The sequence below is a fragment of the Theropithecus gelada genome, chromosome 7a (assembly GCF_003255815.1).
Source record: "Theropithecus gelada isolate Dixy chromosome 7a, Tgel_1.0, whole genome shotgun sequence".
In the NCBI taxonomy this organism is placed as follows: domain Eukaryota; kingdom Metazoa; phylum Chordata; class Mammalia; order Primates; family Cercopithecidae; genus Theropithecus; species Theropithecus gelada.
In genome coordinates, this window is record NC_037674.1 from 43299729 (window position 1) to 43318081 (window position 18353).

The window sequence follows — 18353 nt, forward strand, 5'->3', positions numbered from 1 at the left end:
GAATTTTTCTGTAGAAGAGACAGATACAAGGTTAAACAAGATGCAGTCATGTATTCATTTGGTCACTCAGAAAATATTTTTTGAGTGCCTAGTATGTGGCAGGCCCCGTGCTAGTCACTGGGGACACTGCTGAGAACAAAACTGACAAAATCCCTGCTTTCATGAAGCCTACATTTTAAAAAAGAGTACTTGATCACTGTACCTTTTTAGACAAATAAGCAAGTTAAGCTGCACGTGGTGACGCACACCAGTAGTCCCAGCTACTCGGGAGGATCCCTTGAGCCCAGGAGTTTGAGGCTGCAGTGAGTTACTGTCATGCCATTACACTCCAGTGACCGAGCAAGACCCTGACTCTAAAAGTAAAAAAGAAAATAAATAAACAAACAGGATGATATGCTAGGAGTAACTGAGTGGTATGGGATTACTTTTCAGTTGAGATCTGAAAGATAAGGAACCAGTCTTCTAGTGACATGTCTCAACACTAAAATTCTGAGTCTATGATAATTTTGGGAACCATGTCTGCCAACTTTGTGATATCCAGTGGTAAAAACCACTGCTCCTAGAAAATTCTCTTATATGCCTTATGTTGTACTTAGAGACTAGAATTTTTTTTAACCTAAAGAGAGACTTTAGAACTTGTTAAATCAGACGACTCCTCTTAGCAGAGAGGAAGCTGGTCTCCAGGGAACTGTGCAGAAGAGGACTGGAATCTGGGTCTTCTGATGTGAAATATAGTGCTCTTTCCTCTCTTCCAAGCTCTTGACATCCTCTTGCTCAGTGTCATTCTAACAAGAAGGGTGACAACATCACACTTTTTTTAATGTAACACTTAACAAAGCTATTTGGTATTCATTATCTCTTTCAAGCTTCTCCCGACTCTGAAAAATCAGCAGCTTGAGGCATCAAATATTGTTTCGCCTTATGAGCATCAAAGTTCTCATTTTGCAAATGAGGAAACTTAGATCCATGTAAGTTAAAGGACTTTTCTAGAAAGGTTAAGTGAATAGATCAAGCAGCAGCAGTCAGGTATTCTGACTCACGGATTAAAATCTGCTTCTTCCATTATGCTACAGAAAAGTAAATCAAGTAGTTTGGAAAAAGAGATGAATGGTAAATGGAACTGAGCAGGAAATCAGATAAAGGAAAAGACAGGTTTATTGTGACTCTGCTGGTCAGTTAAGACTGCTTTTCATAGGATTATACCTTACACTATCCCTGTAGCTGGTTTAGTTTCACCATATTTCAAAATGTGCTAGTTATTTTTCAGAAACTAAGGCCTAGTTTATTTATTAAAAAGAAACACAAATATTAACCTAATCTCCAGTATGTCTACTGTAATAGGAAGTAGGTAGGTAAGGATCCCATCTAATTAGTAAATATTTATCCAGTGCTACCCAGTGTTGGCAGTAAGGGTATAAACTTTGCCCTCAGGGACTCCTTTACTAATAGGAAGAAAGAAAAGTAAAAGTGCAACGGAAACACGTAGAACTGGGCACAGGAGAGTGTGGGCTGACATCAGTGTCAGAGAAAGCGTGTCAGTTGTTGATTACTGTTTAATAAACTACCCAAAATTAGTGACTTAAAATAACCATTTATTTACTCAGGATTCTGTGGGTCAGGAATCCTAGCAAGGCTCAGCCATTCTATGTGGCATCAGAAGCCTCTCATGAGGTTGCAGTTGCGTAGTGGTTAAGGATAGAAGATCCAAGATGACTTCATCTGCGTGTATGGTGCTTTGGTGGGGATGGCCAGGAGTGTCTGGGACCCACCTCCCTGCTTTCCCTCCTCTCCCATCTTCCCTTCATGGCTAGTTTAGACTTTCTTTGTGTTGCCTAATGTTCTAAGCTGTGATTGCAAAAGCTACAGATCCATTAAGGCCCAGCCTCAGAAATTACACAGGATTGTTCCTGCCACATTCTGTTGATCACAATGTAGGTTCTTGATGATGAAGCAACAAGGTCACATTGCAAAAGAGCATCTTGGGCTGTAGATTGGGTTAAGGCCATCACTGGAGGCACAATACATTTCAGAAAGCTTCCTAGAAGTGCTGGTATCTAAGCTAAGTTTTGATGAATGGGTTAAATTTGGAGGACAGTGTTCCAACAAGAGCGGCAGCATGTACAGAGGCCAGAAGTATGAGAATATCAACTGTTTATGACTCCCTTGACTTTCAAATGTCTAGAAATAGAAATGTGAGTGAAGTTGAGCTCAATAGACTAGACCTCAGCACTGATGTTTTCTCAAATACCCACAGCTGCATGACTTCAGAGAATGGTTTAGAACTGGAAGTCCCCAAAGCTAGGTCTCTAAGAGACCATTGTCATGATTAGGGCTGCCTGCTGTCAGAGGACACAGGTCAGCATTACACAGACTTTTTAAGAGGATGGATGTCATTTCTTAATTCTTATGAGGATTCAAATGACTGTTGAAGTAAACACATGAGATGGGGTTTGGGGCAGTTAACTCTAATCATTTTTAAAAAATTTTTATGGGGGCTGGGTGCAGTGTCTAATGCCTGTAATCCCAGCACTTTGGGAGGCTGAGGTGGGTGGATCACTTGAGATCAGGAGTTTGAGACCAGCCTGGCCAATATGATGAATCCCCTAAAAATACAAAAATTAGCCAGGTGTGTTGGTATGCACCTGTAATCCGAGCTACTTGGGAGGCTGAGGCAGGAGAATCACTTGAACCTGGGAGCTGGAGGTTGCAGTGAGCTGAGATTGTGCCACTGCACTCCAGCTTGGGCAACAGAGTGAGACTCTGTCTCAAAAAAAAAGTTTTATGGGTACATAGTAGGTGTCCATATGCATGGGGTACATGAGATATTTTGATACAGGCATGCAATGTGTAATAATCACATCAGGGTAAATGGGGTATTCACCTCAAGCATTTGTCATTTCTTTTTGTTACAAACATTCCAATTATACTTTTAGTTATTTTTAAATGTGTAGTAAATTTTTTTTATTGTAATCACCTGTTGTGCCATGAGATACTATAATTTTATTCATTCTAACCTTATTTTTGTACCCGTTAATCATCCCCACTCTTCTCCCCGCCAGCTACCCTTCCCAGCCTCTGGTAACCATCATTCTACTCTCTATCTCCATGAGTTCAATTCATTTAACTCTAGTCTTTTTCCTCCTTGGCAACCTTTTAATCTTTAATAAGAAATAAGTCCTCTAAATTCGTCATAATGGTTAAATATGTGAAAATGGTAGCTACTGATCAGTCTAAGCAGTGATATGTAAGAGGGCCTTGTCAGTTAAGACCGTCAGTTCCTAATACTGAAGAGTTTGTGTACCGTGTTCATTAAGGTACTGTGGCGTAGAAACAAGCAAACCAGGCACCTCCAGGTTGACCAGACTCCAGGAGAGATCAACATCAGGGGATATATCATAATCAACAAGTGCTTATTGTCAACCTACTGCAAAATGCTATTTCTGGTGTCATGGAGAACATAAAAGTTTATGATTTATACTTTGCCCTTAAACAAGTTAAAATGTGTAAGGCACTAGAAACACAGGAAGATGCAGAACACTGGTAACTGTCACCGGGGAGGGTGTGATACACACTGCCCAGTGAAGGGTATGGACAGAGAGTGGTATGAAGTTTGTCCACAAAACTGTGGGTAGAATCTTCTGGGATTAACTCCTGACAGAAGAGGAGAAGAGGAGGAACAATTTGAACCAAATCCTGGAAGAATAGGTCAGCTAGAAATCTATCTACTCATCTGTTGCACCATCTCAGGTTCCAGATAGGAAAACTACCCTCAGTGTTGCATTTTGAGCTATGCGAACATTTGAAGAACTTTCATTTTTCAATTAGGGAAGCAAAATGGTTGCTTTCATTGATCATGGCTAAACTTTATGTCTCTTTAACTCTAAGTCTCTCACGAATTTCCCCTCAGTGCACAGAATACCATGGAAAAATACCTTTGCCATTGTTTTTAACTGACTTTTAGAGATTTAGTTAGGTACCCAGATATTTTCATTAGTATTGCTGTGAGTAGACCTATTGATGGAAATCAACATGGAACAGTTAAAGTGTCTGTAAAGCTACAAAAGTGAGTATTTTTAAATTGAGGGGTTTTTCCCCTTTTTTATTTATCAGTTAGCTGCCTTATACTTACTATGGCCTAGATGAAATTGTATATTCCATTTAAACACAGTATGTAACCAAAAAGTTACTCAGCTAGGGTTTTTGGTCTAATGTAGTATAAACAGATTGATATACACATACACAAACATAAACACATGCATATATATACACACACATATGCTTATATATACATAAGTATACACATATATACACACGTATGCTTATACGTACATAAGTATATACGTATATTTATGTATATACACACACACACACAAGAAAAAAAGAAAATGATGCAAGTGAAATAGCATATGGGAGAGGAAGGAGAATTATGTGTTTTGGGACAGCAGGGTTAGAAAGACCAAGGAACATTTAAAGATTCAAACAATAGCATTTAGCCTGAAATCTACTTTTTATCATCTTTACCCAGCCATCAGAATGAAGAAAGACAGTGTCCAGCTGTAGCAGTAGTTTGGTAGCAGGAGAATTAGACGTAAAGGTACCAGTGCCTGAGGGGTGGGTCATGAATTAATAATTGCTATGTGGCGGATGAGCCCCGTCAGAAGAGCTGAAAATGAGGAAGTTGCCTTGCAGAGCGCTATCAATCACTCAGTGACCATAACTTCCAGTAATTAGTGTATTTTATGGGCCTTTGCTTCAGTGGCTCGAAAGCACATATGCTCCAGTCACAGCTAAACTTTGCCGGAGTAATATTCCAGGATGATTTATCCTCCTGCTGCACTGGGATATAACCCTATATTAGGTGAAGATTGTGAACTAAGCTGCAATAAAGTGTAAGTTTAGGTACAGTTTGCCCAGGTTGAGACCTCAATGTATCACGCTTTTCAGCATTCACGGTTAGGCTATAGCAGGCAATCATTTTTAACAGTGAAACAAATAAAGCAATTAAAGGAATAGCATTAGGATATTGTACTTGTGAATTACTGTTGCCCTGTCCCTGTTTAAGTGTCTACTATAATAAGCTCATTTCTTCTTTTTTTTTTTTAACATACTCTGTTAGAAACATTTATTTGTTTTTTGTTTTTTTTAAGTTTCAGGGTACCTGTGCAGGATGTGCAGGTTTGTTAATAAATATTTGTCTGTAATGCTGTCTTTTCTGCCTTATTATTAATAATCTGGGACAGAATGCGGGACCGTCTGAATGGTAGATAAGTGCTTGATTGATTTATTTGTGCTACTGTTTGGGCTCCTTAAGTAAGTTTATATCAGTGGACTTTGGTGAGGACAATAGTTGTTTTTTGTTTTGTTTTTAATATTGGCACCCGTTAAGGAGCACTCCTGATGGGACCCTCACATTTAGGCTCTTTCTACACAAAGAAAAAGACATTACTTACAGGCTCTCAGAGTACTTGGCACTTTTGGTATAGGCATAATGAGTTATTTGCTGTGGCTCACCCACTGCACTAGAAGTCTATGAAGTCTTTGCAGACAGGATCCTTTACCATTGCCAAAGCATTTGCAGAGCCCAGTGTTCCTAGGCTCTTAACAAGCTTTGCCACCAACTTACAGTATGATCTTCAGCAAATTAATTAAGCTACTGGTGCCTCCATTGGGCCATAATTCTGTTTGCATTGAAGAAATCCTTAGAGTTTATAGGAAAGAGTTTGTGAAAATAAGTATAAATTGAATAAGGAAAAAATATATGTGATTTCACTGTATTCTCTTGAGAGTAAAGTATGTCTTCATCACTTTTAATGATGGTGTCTTTGTATTTCCTTAAATAGACACCGGTGATAAGCTAATTTCACAAGTGTAGATGGAAGAGTGTACACAGTTTGATGCTTTTGTTACATTTATTATCCCATCTTTAATTTGCATTGTATTATAATATGCAAGTTAAACAATAATAATAAAACAAACTAATTGTCTTTAATTAAAGTGAATTAGATTTTGATTTTAATATATTTGATGTAGTGAGTACTGATAATGTGGAGGGTCCCAAAGGTTATTAGGGCATGTTTCTGTTAGGCCTGATGGTGTTAGTAATAATCCTCTTCCTCGTAGTTCTAGACATGAACAAATATGTCACTTCATCAGTCTCTGTTACTCGCACTTATGCCCCTCCACAGGGGTTGCAGATTCCACAAGTTATCAGCTAATGGCGTTATACATTAAAAATTGAAGCTTTCCTCACTCTGAGGCCTTTCAAGGCTTTGTTCTTAAGCCCCAGACACTTTGGAGTGCAGCTGCAAACTATAGGCAGAAGATTAAATTAATTTGTAACTCTTTTATTTTTGGTCCTGCATTACTAAATCCTCCACATTTAATTGAAACCCTACTTCAAGACGCTTTGTGTTTCTGTGTTCTTTGTTGTCAGTTTAACCTACAAAGCACTTTAACACTGGTAAATTGCTGTTATATCCTTTGGATTGTTTTTAAACCATTCAGTAAGAAAACAGTGAAATTGATACATGGGGCGAAAAAGTAAAATCTTAGAGTAGATTTTGAGGTATTTCATATTTATTATGGTTCTTTACCAGCATAGTTCCAGATGATTTAAACTCTCTCTCTAGGACTGTGTAAATTGGTCTTGGGATGAAATCTCACCTAGGGAATTTTATGTAATCCAGTAGTTAAGTCTGATTTTTTAAAGTTTCCCTGTGTCTGAGTGTTCCAAAGTGACTGCTGCACTTCTATAAAATGAAGATTTAACTGCAGCGCACAATCTAAATGCAAAATCCTTAGATGGAAATTTAATTGTGTAAAATGTGCACAAGGTAATTAAGAACAAATTTTAGAACATTTCAGACTATAAAGTTGTCCTTCAGCTAGATCACTGGCTATATTGAAAATGCTTATTTTCAATTTGTAGTTATGTCGAGAAACATAGAATATGTCTAAATTAAGAATAAAAAAATCCAGTGCTCTTCAGTAGAACTGTAAATTTAAAACTACTCCCACAACATAGTTGATAATTCTAAGTAGGAGACTTGATTATTAAAAACATGTCTTGAATTTGTGTCCTGCACTTGTTTTCTGGCTACAATGTTTGTTTTCTCTTTACCATTTATGATTCTGTGACAATAATTATTTTTATTATCAACAAAAGCCATTCTGTTGCTTTATCAATAAATAACTTCTTTTTGTTAAAATACAAAGGTCTTTATCGTGTTATATATTTGGCAATTGTTATGACCTCTCTTTCACACACAGACACACATACAAATATATTTGTTATTTAAATTATAAAATCCAACATATTCAAATGCTGCTAACTGAAGAGCATTTTATAGACTGTGGTTGGACAAGTCAAACGTCAATAAGATGACACTAAGGAATAGTCCTATTTTTAGAGTGAGGTGTTAGTTGTTTACTGCTATTTAAGTATATCCCCAACTGGTAAACACTTCAGACCATTCTTTTTCAGCCTTTTACGTAATAAACGTCCCACAACAAACAGAGGCTTCAGCAGTTTGCTAAATCTTAAGTATTTGGAATTAAAGTGTACTTTTTAATTTAACGTTAAATAGAATCCCTTATCTCTACCCCCACCCCCTGGCCCCAAATAAATAAAGCTTTTCCAAATCTTTTACAATGTGAGCTGCTCCCCTCCTGGGAATGAAAAGGATATGAGACTCATTTGATGAAGTGCTGGCACTTACGTGTGTCTACATTTTTCAGTACACTTTTTTTTAAAAAACTAGACTTAAGCTGCCTATATTACATGCTTCTTTTGTAAAGATGATAAAGAGAGCAGAGATTTCTATTGGCTTAACCCTAATCTATTTGCTTTGTTGTGATTCTTTTTTTTTTTTCTTTCCTTTAACTGTTAACCTATTTATAAATCTAAATCTACATACAAAGGTCATTGGTTGGCTGAACTTAAACCATTTTACTCAGTAAATTTAATTAAGAAAATACAGTGCAACTCATAAGCAAATGAGTTTTTTCCTAGTTTTAAACCAAACCACCCTCTTGAGTGCTGATTGCCTTGCCCGACCCCTGGTGATACAGAAACAGGCAAAATTAAAAAGGACATTAAAGCTTCATTAAATCTGAAACACATTTAGTACAGTGACATATCTGCAGGCCATTTCAGAGAAGATTACATACTCTCTTTTGTAAGTTTCCTAATTTATAATACCTTGACAATAAAAACTGGGGAAATGCAAGTAGATTAATAGACCAGTAGGAGTAAAAGATACAGAATGGCCCCAGGTCTGCCTGTGTGTGAAATATTCACTTGGAGCATATGTGCTTCTTCTTCCCCATAAGGGTCCCATGTTTATTTTGACTTTTGACAGCCTCATGGAGAACTCGTTCTTTTTTTTTTTTTTTTTTTTGAGTTAGGGTCTCACTCTTGCTCAGTCTGGAATGCAATGGCATGGTCAAGGCTCACTGCAGTCTCTGCCTCCCCGGGTTGAGGTGATCCTCCCACCTTAGCCTCCCAAGTAGCTGGGACTGCAAGACACGTGCCACCACACCCCTCTCATTTTTGTAGAGAACTCGTTTTTCATGCAGCCATATCTACTAAGAAACCGTTTTCTTTTTTACCTCCTCCCAGTAGAACATGATAAAAAGAGTTCTAGAGCCTGACTGTATGTTTCCTTGTACTTTTCTGTAAGACAAATAGTGTGGAACATAAACACTGTAGCTGCATTAGACCTAGAAGGATAGAGGCATACATAGAAGGCAGGAGTCCTCTCCTGGGGCCTTAAAATGACTGCTTTTAGTGCCAACCTAATAGTGCTCATGCCTGTTTTCACTGGCATGGATTCCCAAGTCTTTCAACAGCCCAGTGGTGACACTCTATAAGAGAGGAAGTGATTGTCACCATGCTGCAATTGCAACAGTACCTACTAGTTAAGATCAAAGAACCATTCTCTGTCTTCTGACTCTAAAGAGGTCAGACCTGCAAGATGTCTTACAAGCAGTCCTCCCAGGAACGTAGTTAAAAGGTAGGACTGAGGTTCCACGAGATGTCAGGAAATAACACTGAAAGCAAAACCAGACCCATGAATGATGAGTTCACCAGTTCAAGCACTGGCATGTGTTCCCAAGCAGACTGGTACAGAGAGGCTCCCAGCTGACCAAAGTGCACTAAATTTTCTCTCTGTTGTCTTGCATGGCATTGTCTTACAGAGCAAACAAATCACATCAGCCGTCCTTTTTACCTGGTAGTCATGACAGAGAGGGCCAAGTAGATGAATGCACCTTCCCAAGTTGGCTGGAGCCTGGCCTCTCCGTAGAACCATGACCACATGCAACTGGAAGCTCTGTGTTGAATCGGGAAGAATTCACATTTTTTGCTGTATCCCACTCCCTTTTAAGATGTCCGTTTACCATTGCTTAATTCTTTAAATTGCAAGAACCAATGGTCAGTGTTGGCACCTGCCAGCTAATTTAAAACTTGACTGTATGTGTGTTGGGCAAGTTTCCTCTGTCTTTAAGCCATGTGAACAGTATTCTTCCATGGTCCCTAATGACATGCTGAGCATATACCCAGGTGAATGGCACAATGTCTGTGGAAGGTCTTGAGCCAGAATGTTCTAAGTGTTTTGTAGTAGTTATTAAGCTATTAGCTTTTTTAGATGTGAGACTCTCCTCTTGCTGGTTTTCTAACTCCAAATGGAAGAATATGCAAAACTCATAATCCACAGATCACTGCGATACCTATACCTGTTAAGTCACTGCAGACTGTTGCAAATGCCTCGTTCACCCACCACAGTAGACCGTAATGATTCCTCCTGAATCCGTGTGCACACTCTGATTGGCCAGAAACAAACTATTTTCAAAATGTAGGGCAAACCTACAAACCTGTATTGCGAGGAGGTGGGGTCGGGACAGAGGACAGGAGAGCTGAGTCCCTCCCCTTTCCCTCCTCATACATAGACAACAAACATAATCACACATAACTTAGAAAGGGAGTTTGGCAAACATCTAAATTTTCTTTCATCCCACCTTGTAATGTTTTTATTATGTACAATGGAAGAGATTAATGATATCCATCAAATGAAATGATGATAGTATACCTATATCTTGAAAATCCATACACATATCAGTGTATATTTTGTGGACAAGACATGAGTACAAGGTAATGAAACTAGGTATTCTAAAACATACATATATACACATACACACACAAGCATATGTGCAAATGAGTGTTGACCTTTTCAAAGTAGTCACCTTATAAGGTCATAATGTTTATTCCTGTTACATGGCTATTGTTCATATTGGTTTTAGAACTTTGGTAACTTCAGCATCTTCATGTCTAAGCAACAAAATATTTAGTTTTTGTAGGTTGCTTTGGGTTTTGGTAATATCCGTAGGCTATTCAAACCTTAGTCTACAAATAATTTACATGATGAACAAGCTGAGGGGTATAATTTTAAATCCAAGATAAGATGCATACTAATAAAATGAAATAGGTATTCTGTTAATTGAAATAATTCTAAAACAATTATACAAAAGGAGAATTCAGAAATGTTTGAGGAGAATTCAGAAATGTTTGAGCAGGATCAGCGTCTTTGAAATAAGTGCAGAACTTCTCAAGATTTAGAAAGGCGGTGTAATATGCGGGAAGGAACGCTGGATTAAGTTGCAAATCTTAAGGTCAGCTCCTAGGCCTCCACTTATTAACTATTTGGGAGCTACTTCAGTGGGACTCTGGGTTTTAACCTTTGAAGTGGGTTGATGCCCTCTTAGATCCATTAGTGTTAAAATCCCTGATGTTGTGATTCTGCTCTGAAAGTAGTTGCAAATACATGTAAATTATGTCAGGACTGAGGATGGGCCACATTATAAAATTGCAAAGTTTTGCCACTATTTTCTTTAAATAGGTTTTGGTATGTTTGTTAAATTTTATCTTTTTGGCCAGGTGCAATGACTTAACCCTGTAGTCCCAGCACTTTGGGAGGCCAAGGCAGGCGGATCACTTGAGGTCAGGAGCTCAACACCAGCCTGGCCAACATGGTGAAACCCCATCTCTACTAAAAATACAAAAATTAGCTGGGCATGGTGGTGCACACCTGTAATCCCAGCTACCTTGGGAGGCTGAGGCAGGAGAATCGCTTGAACCCAGGAGGCGGAGGTTGCAGTAAGCCAAGGTCACGCCACTGCACTCCAGTCTGGGTGACAGAGCAAGACTCTGGCTCAAAGAAACAGTTTGTGTCTTTTTGCTTTATATCAAACCTATTCCTGGTTGGATCATTTTGTTTTTACAGGTGAGGATTCAAGGATCAAAATTAAGTGACTGGCTCAGAAACAGAACAGTTTACAAATCAAGCTAGATTGGAAGCTTTCAGACTTAGACCTACAGTTCTGACTTCACAAGCTTGAAATGGCCATTTTTCCTACTAGTAGGTAGAAAATGGATGAAAAAACTTTAACAAATAGATGAAAATAATGGCGCAGTTTTCAATTTTATAATAATGTCCATTCCCCATTTCCTACGACCCTTCATTTATACTTGTAACTGAAAATGTTGTGGGTTAGTAACAATTAGATGTTCCCATTTTACAAGACAAAAAGTAAAGAGTTTTTACATCTCTGTCTAGAAGAAACTGTCGCACACATGTAAATGTGGATAATGCCCATACAACTGAGAATATTACTAAGGGAAACCACATAAGGATAATGTTTTGTTATTAAAATATCAGGGATGCAACATAGTCCATTGAAAATGTCCATTCTAAATACAGCTCTTAATGTAATTACAGCAATAATTTAGTTTGTACATTTGAGGTTGTGAACTTCTTTATATTTGCTGGATGCAGTTCTGAAATTTAGTACTTGTCTGTCTTAAGGAGATCTGCCCTGCATGCAAATCTATAACTAGACAAATATTATTTCCTTTCCCAGCTTGCTCTTGGGAGGTTTCCATATCCTCAGGTAAGATTGTTCATTACTGCCGTTTGCCACTGTGACATTCATTCCTATGTATGAAGGTGCAGGGAGCAATTGTGAACATTTGAGTCACATACAAATAAATCTGTCCTGTTAAATTGAAAAGTGATATCTTAAGGAGTCATTTAGAAATCTCTATTGATTTTTGATTTTTTAAACTCCTGGATTTTTTCTTCTTTGTTAAAGGTTGAAAGTGATCATTGTGCTTTTCCTTTGTGTGACATTCGGGATTATTTTTTTTCCTGGTCCAATACCATGTACTCATTTTGAGGATGGAGGAGAGAGCCAGCCTTTTCTTGATACGCTTTTTAAGCTCTTAAACTCACTTAAAATTTTTTGAGTTAAAAGATTAAGACAAAGGGTGAAAGCATCTAATCTAGGTCATTATTTTTGCTAGGCGAATAGATGGGCCCCCAATTTTATGAGTATAATTTTGAACATATTATTTAAAAGTATTTTGCTCCTTCCTGTCTACATTTATAAGAAAACAAAACAGTCCATTATACTAGCATTGCTGACTCTAATCTTCATTAAAATTTCTTTAAGATTTTTATTATAGAAGGGTACTAGCACTAAAATAGAAAGCTATTTTGTGGTTTGAAAATGATTCCCCAGTGTGTGGGGGAAATAAGTGAAATGTCTAGAGGGATGAAAAATGAATGGTTTGACTGTTTTCCTCTGGTTGATGTTCACTGTTTTTCTGGCATCTTGGTCTGTACAGGCCAAAGTGCCTGGAGGCATGTCTGATTTAAAGGTGGTGTTGGTCTCTGCTCTTTAAGCATCTATTAACTTGCTATTATTATGCAAATAAGTGTTGTATTACACATACTAATTTATGCATGGTTAGATTATGCAGATGCATCACAAACATGGTTATTGAATAATAGAATGGGGCTCATTCTCTCTACCATCTTTATAAGCAGTTTTAAGCAAATTCTCCTGGTACCAATGTGGACATTTAAAGACCCTTTACTCAATGAAATGTCTCTTTCGTATTCTTTTGCTTTCACAGTTAAAGCCATCAGATAAGTGGAAGAGAAATTGTCCAAGTTGTTAGGTTCAAGAGTGTTAGTCTCACTTTTCAAATTCATAGACTTTTTTGTGTAAATGTAATATTTTTCCCTTATAGAAAAAATCTAAAATGCAGTTGCTTGGCATGAATGCTGGCATTTAGTGAGATTTTAGTGTATATAGCCTTGCTGCTTAGCTCTAGGTAGCCCATCAAATTAAAATCACATTTTCAGGATTTATAGCTCATTAGAATATTTATCTTGGTAAGCTTCTTGTTCCGTCAGTAATTTCTAAACAATTCAGTTTGGCCAATTTGTGAAATCCCCTAAAATTTTGAAAATGAACACACAAACCCTGTACAATATATTTCTCAAACAAATCTTAGTAGAAAACTTTTAAGCCATCCAGTAAAAATTCCAAACGTTGAGAATGTAGCAATATTATTGAGATTCCTAATGTCTAGAGTAATTAATCAGTGAGATTTGATGGGTGATGAGTCTAAGAAATGAATTGCCATCACATTTGACTATTGAAGCACATGAAGGCTGTGGTCGAAGTTGAGAAGAGGCTATTTACCTTTGCAGTATGGTTTTCCTGAATATCTAAATATATCTTTATCAGTGAAGTGGAAGTTGGAAAATTCTAATACTATGCTGAACTCCCTAAGTTAGCAACGACCTTTATGCCAGAGTAGGGGTGGGAAACAACTGTATTCCTTGAATCATGATAGAATGTTGTCACCAAATTGGTACTTCTCTCTGAAATAATAGAAGCAGCTTTGATGCCATTAGGCCTATTTCCCAAGTCTTTCAACAGAAGTTTGAGTGTGTCGTTGCTAGAACCACTAATGGCTTTTGGTGGAGTTGGCATTTATTTTAAAGGCTTTGTACTATAAGCTGAAGATTGGGAAAGGATACTTTATAAGTGCCTTTCCTACCCCTCCCTTATGTCCTCAAAAAAAACACATAAAGAAAAATGTGTATTTTTATAGAGTCACAGAGGCTGAGTTATGGAATAACACCTTCTCTTTGGCCCACATTATGTTATTTGAACTCCTACCACTCTGTGAAAGAGCCTCCCCTCATAAATTGGACAAACAGAATGGCTGATTTGCTCACTGTTAAAACTATGGCTGGTTTGGTTTCTTTGAATCCCAAGTGGAGTAGGCAGGAGTGAATCGTAGACTCTTAGAGTTGGAAGGGGTCTTAGACATCATCAAATCAAACTTCTGTACAGTGTCTCTGAAAAGCAAACATCCACACTGCTTAAATACTTCCAGTGACAAGAAACTCCCTATCTTACAAAGCATCCACAGGGTCAAAGCAATGTTCTATTCATCAAGCTGAGAACTATCTCATCCTAAGTGTCACTCACTAGTCTTATCCTAGAACACATGAAAGCCTTTCATATATCCTTAAGATCACATTGATGTGATTGTTCCTAGGACTAGGGACAGTGCCAGGGAATCGCTGCTGTGAACTCAAAGTCTAATCAGGGCACCAGACCTGAGCTGTCTTCACTAGTGGCAAATTGAGAGGAGTGGCCTTATTGGAAGGAGCCCTGGACCACAAGTCAGAAGATTAGAATTAGAATTAGGTGCTACCACAGTCTCACCGCAGGTCTTAATTGTTGCTTTGTAACTCTGAGGTGTCAGTTTCCTCGTCTCTAAAATGAGGATTCTGCCTACCTCTCCTATCGGTAGGTTGATCAGATGAAACTATGGATATGAAACCACTCTGAAAAGTACAAAGGGCCACCCGTCTGGATCAAATGTTGGGCTGCAGCCCAAAACAATTTCCCAACTATTAACCATAGGTTGTAAAAGGATGTTCTTAGCAACATGCCAGTCACAATTGGAGCAGAGTATAAAATGAGCAGAGGGTAAAGCGGGGAGGAGGGGCTGGCTTCAAGACTCGTCTTTCCCCCAGCTCAGCATTAGTGCTGTTGACAGCGTCATTAGCAGCCCGTCGTCCTGCTGGTGACACAGTGTGTACCCAGTGAGGGTGCAGAGGGAGGAGTGTTGGGAAGACTCTAGGGACAGTCAGTGCCCTGGGAGCAACATAAAGGTTAAAGGGCCAGGTTTTTGTTGAGATAGCCATTCTATATGAGTTTCATTGTTTTGTGGGTCAGGTGTTTGTTATTTGAAAGCACTATTTTAGTTTCCTTTAGGCCTTAGGATTGCATAACTTCATTGGCATGCGGTTTAGGGTTCTAAAGAAAAAAAAGATAAGGAGCACAGTCTTATTACTACTGCCAATAACAGGAAAACCAATGGTGTCTTGGCTTCATCTAGTACCTTTCCCACATAGGGTTCCAGTCTCAGGCTGTTACCTGACTCAGGCTGTACATTCTACCTGCAGGGACTTATTTCCAGCCTCTAGGTGAGCCAACTCAGGCTCAGAGAGGCAAAGTACCTTGCCTTAGGCAGGAATGGGTACAGTTAGGTCTAGGACTTGCAGACAAATAAGGCAACTCACTGGCTCCTTAACTTCTTAATTCATTTGGCTATTCATACCCCTCTGTTCTCCTTTCCACTCTGCCCTACAACCCTTCTAGTTTGCCCTCTCTGCCCTAGGGAGGCCTCTTGTATAGATGAGAAATGCTGAGCACTGGAAGGTTGTGCCATTGTGCATGGTGACAAGACCATTCCCCAGATCCCTCTTGCTTTTCTTACCATGTATTTAGCAGAATAATGGGAGATCCAGAGGGCCCCAGAGCCCTCACTGACCCCAGTGCCATTAAATTATGGGTGTTTGTGAAGCATATTCTGCAATAGGATAATGAAAAATTGCATTTTAAAATATCTTGCAGTTTCTCAATTTCTGGAACATTTTAGCTTTAATAGTAATCTGGAAAGATGTGAAGGTCTAGACAAGGACTGGAGCTGCCTATAGTTAATCATGTAGATCCAAATTCAGTTGACTTAAAAAACATAATGGTGGGCAATGGTTTGTTTAATGACACCATAATTTAGGAGAAATGAAAAGGATTGCCTGCTAAAAATTGTCATCCTTCATTCAAACTTTACAACAGTGCCCTGCATTAGGATGATAGCAAATCCATTAAGGAGACTTCTCAGGGGATGCATCAGCTCTGGCATTGGGAAATTTGGCAAGCAAGATGCCACAGGAAAGTGAAAATAATACAGACACAAATGTATTTAAAGTACTTTTGCATGTATAAAAATACTGTTCTTCTTTTGGCTGCAATTCCTGATCTTGGTTAATAAATTACATCAAAATGACCTGAAGTTAAAAAAAGGGAAAAAATCTGAGCAAATAGTGCCCCTGGTATTGTAAAGCTTTGAATGTTTTCACACCCCATTAATTTATTACTTCTCTTTCTTCATCTTTAAATTTCATTTTTTTTTTTCAAAAATTCTGACTCCCCGCTGCTGCAGTGATTTTCATCTTGTTGTTAATTTTCCCTGCTCCATATGGAGCTCCAGACATTTCACCTGGAGGCTGTACTAGATTTTGCTGTAGTGATCGTACTTCCGGAGGCCAAAACTGTCATTTAGGGTTCCTGGTGCATCTGTCTGCGCCAGGCTTTTCACTGGCATGGGAGAGTGTGAATAACAAATTGGATGCACCTGAGATTCGGATGATTAGTGTGTTTTGTGAATCTCCACGACTTGTAAGCAGATAGCTCTGCGGGGAGGAGGGTGCTCAACAGCGACTGTGGGTGAATCTGTACTCACACCTTACATTTGGGGCTTTGCAAGGGAAGTGCAAACATCCTAGGCAGTCTGAGTGCAGAGAGAGTAACAAATATTTCATCCTGCCTTGTCATTGATTAGAAAAGAGCCTTTAATTTCATTTCACCCCATGTTGTGATTAATTTGCATTCTTTGTCAGAAGTTAATGGAGTTTTTTATGGTTCACTCTGAAATCCTTGAAGACATCAGACTTGATCTGATGTTTATACAACCGCCAGCGGAATTTTTTCGTTTGATTGATGGCAAGCTTGATGTTATTCCAAACGGCTTTTTAAGCTGTTTTTAAGAATTATTTGAATAAAATGCAAGCAAGATATTCTTGTAACGATCAAGTTTATCTGTTAAAAATCTGTTTCAAATAAGATGATAAGTAGTAAAAAAGGATCAAAAAGATGAGAGAAATAGTGAATAGTGATGTTATTTGTTAAAAACACATAAGAATGGCATTCAAATAAATTATTGCAGTATGCGGAGAAGAACACTTTTATTGGAAAAAAAATACCATCATCTGGCCAAACAGAATAATTGGGACTAGGATCAAAGGAAAGTCTGAATCTTTGGGATCAGAAACTTTTACTACCAATTGGCTAATTCTCATTTATTCTGCCAGCTTTTGCCACCAGTGTACAAAATAGAGATTTACTTTTCTTAACTCAAGGAGACAGGGCTGTCAGGCCTGTTAGCTGAACAAAATGATGACATATTACTTGTCTCAAAGAGGCATTCTTAAATCCCAATACTCGGTAAACATAGGTAGATAATAAGCGAAATATATGCATTCTTAATGATATAACGACTGGCACCTTCTACAGGATAGTTCAGAAATGAAAATACCCTGTTGTTAAAACCAAGATACTTCTGTCATTCTTGGGTAAGAGAAATGTGTGTTCAACCCGTATACACTACATATCAAAGTATGAGAGGAGCTGTAGGTGGCATTTGCTACAGAACCTCCTGCTATTAACCAAGGAAATACGTTTTGCAAATGCTTTTTGATTACCAATAACATGTTTGATTTGGGAGCTTTGCCTTGCTTCAGCAGATTCTTGCTTTGCTGTAACTGCTGCTAGTGAGACTTACTCATAGGTCAAAAAGCTACTTATCTGAGGACTTTCATTTAAAACTGATTAATTTATTTGCTGCATCTGAAAGTTTGCTAAATAATTGGGTAGTTTTAATTGAAGTTACTGCTTTCTGATCCTTGTATTAACATGATCTAAGGTCCTTTTTATTATATGCAATCCATATTATTGACCAGATTTGCCTTGTTTTCATTTAAATGTAAGCAGCTTGTCAAGGAGAAAATATTTTGTTTAACTTGGCTTGGAAACGTGCTATTTTAATGTGTTTTGTTTTTTTCAATTGACAGACTGTCTTTTAAACATTCATTTATTTTGCAGTAATAAATTGTGCTCTGGATAGAGTATGTGTTTCAGAATAGAGTAGAAAGCGTATGTTCTTAAAACTATTTAAAAACATTAAACACTTTTCAAATGCTAATGTTGAAGTACTTGAGTTTTTACACTTAATTTTATTTGTGTTTTAAAAGCCTTTGACTAATATATTGTTACTAATTCTAATGTTGATTGTTTACTAATGTCTTGTATTCAATGTTAAATTTAGACCACAGATATCATTTTCTTTTTTTTTTTTTTTTTTTTTT

At 38.0% G+C, this 18353-nt stretch overlaps 1 protein-coding gene across 2 annotated transcripts in view; it reads left to right on the forward strand.

The window, feature by feature from the left end:
• The window catches only part of MAP2K5 (mitogen-activated protein kinase kinase 5), a 264174-nt gene that overhangs the window by 171027 nt on the left and 74794 nt on the right, over window positions 1-18353 (forward strand). The window contains exon 17 of one of the 2 annotated variants that reach the window (XM_025390594.1): window positions 11917-11946. The exons of the other annotated variant lie outside the window; for it this stretch is intronic. Coding sequence (XP_025246379.1) covers window positions 11917-11946 — 30 coding nt within the window. The remainder of the gene's footprint in view (window positions 1-11916; window positions 11947-18353) is intronic. 2 annotated transcript variants of the gene reach the window in all.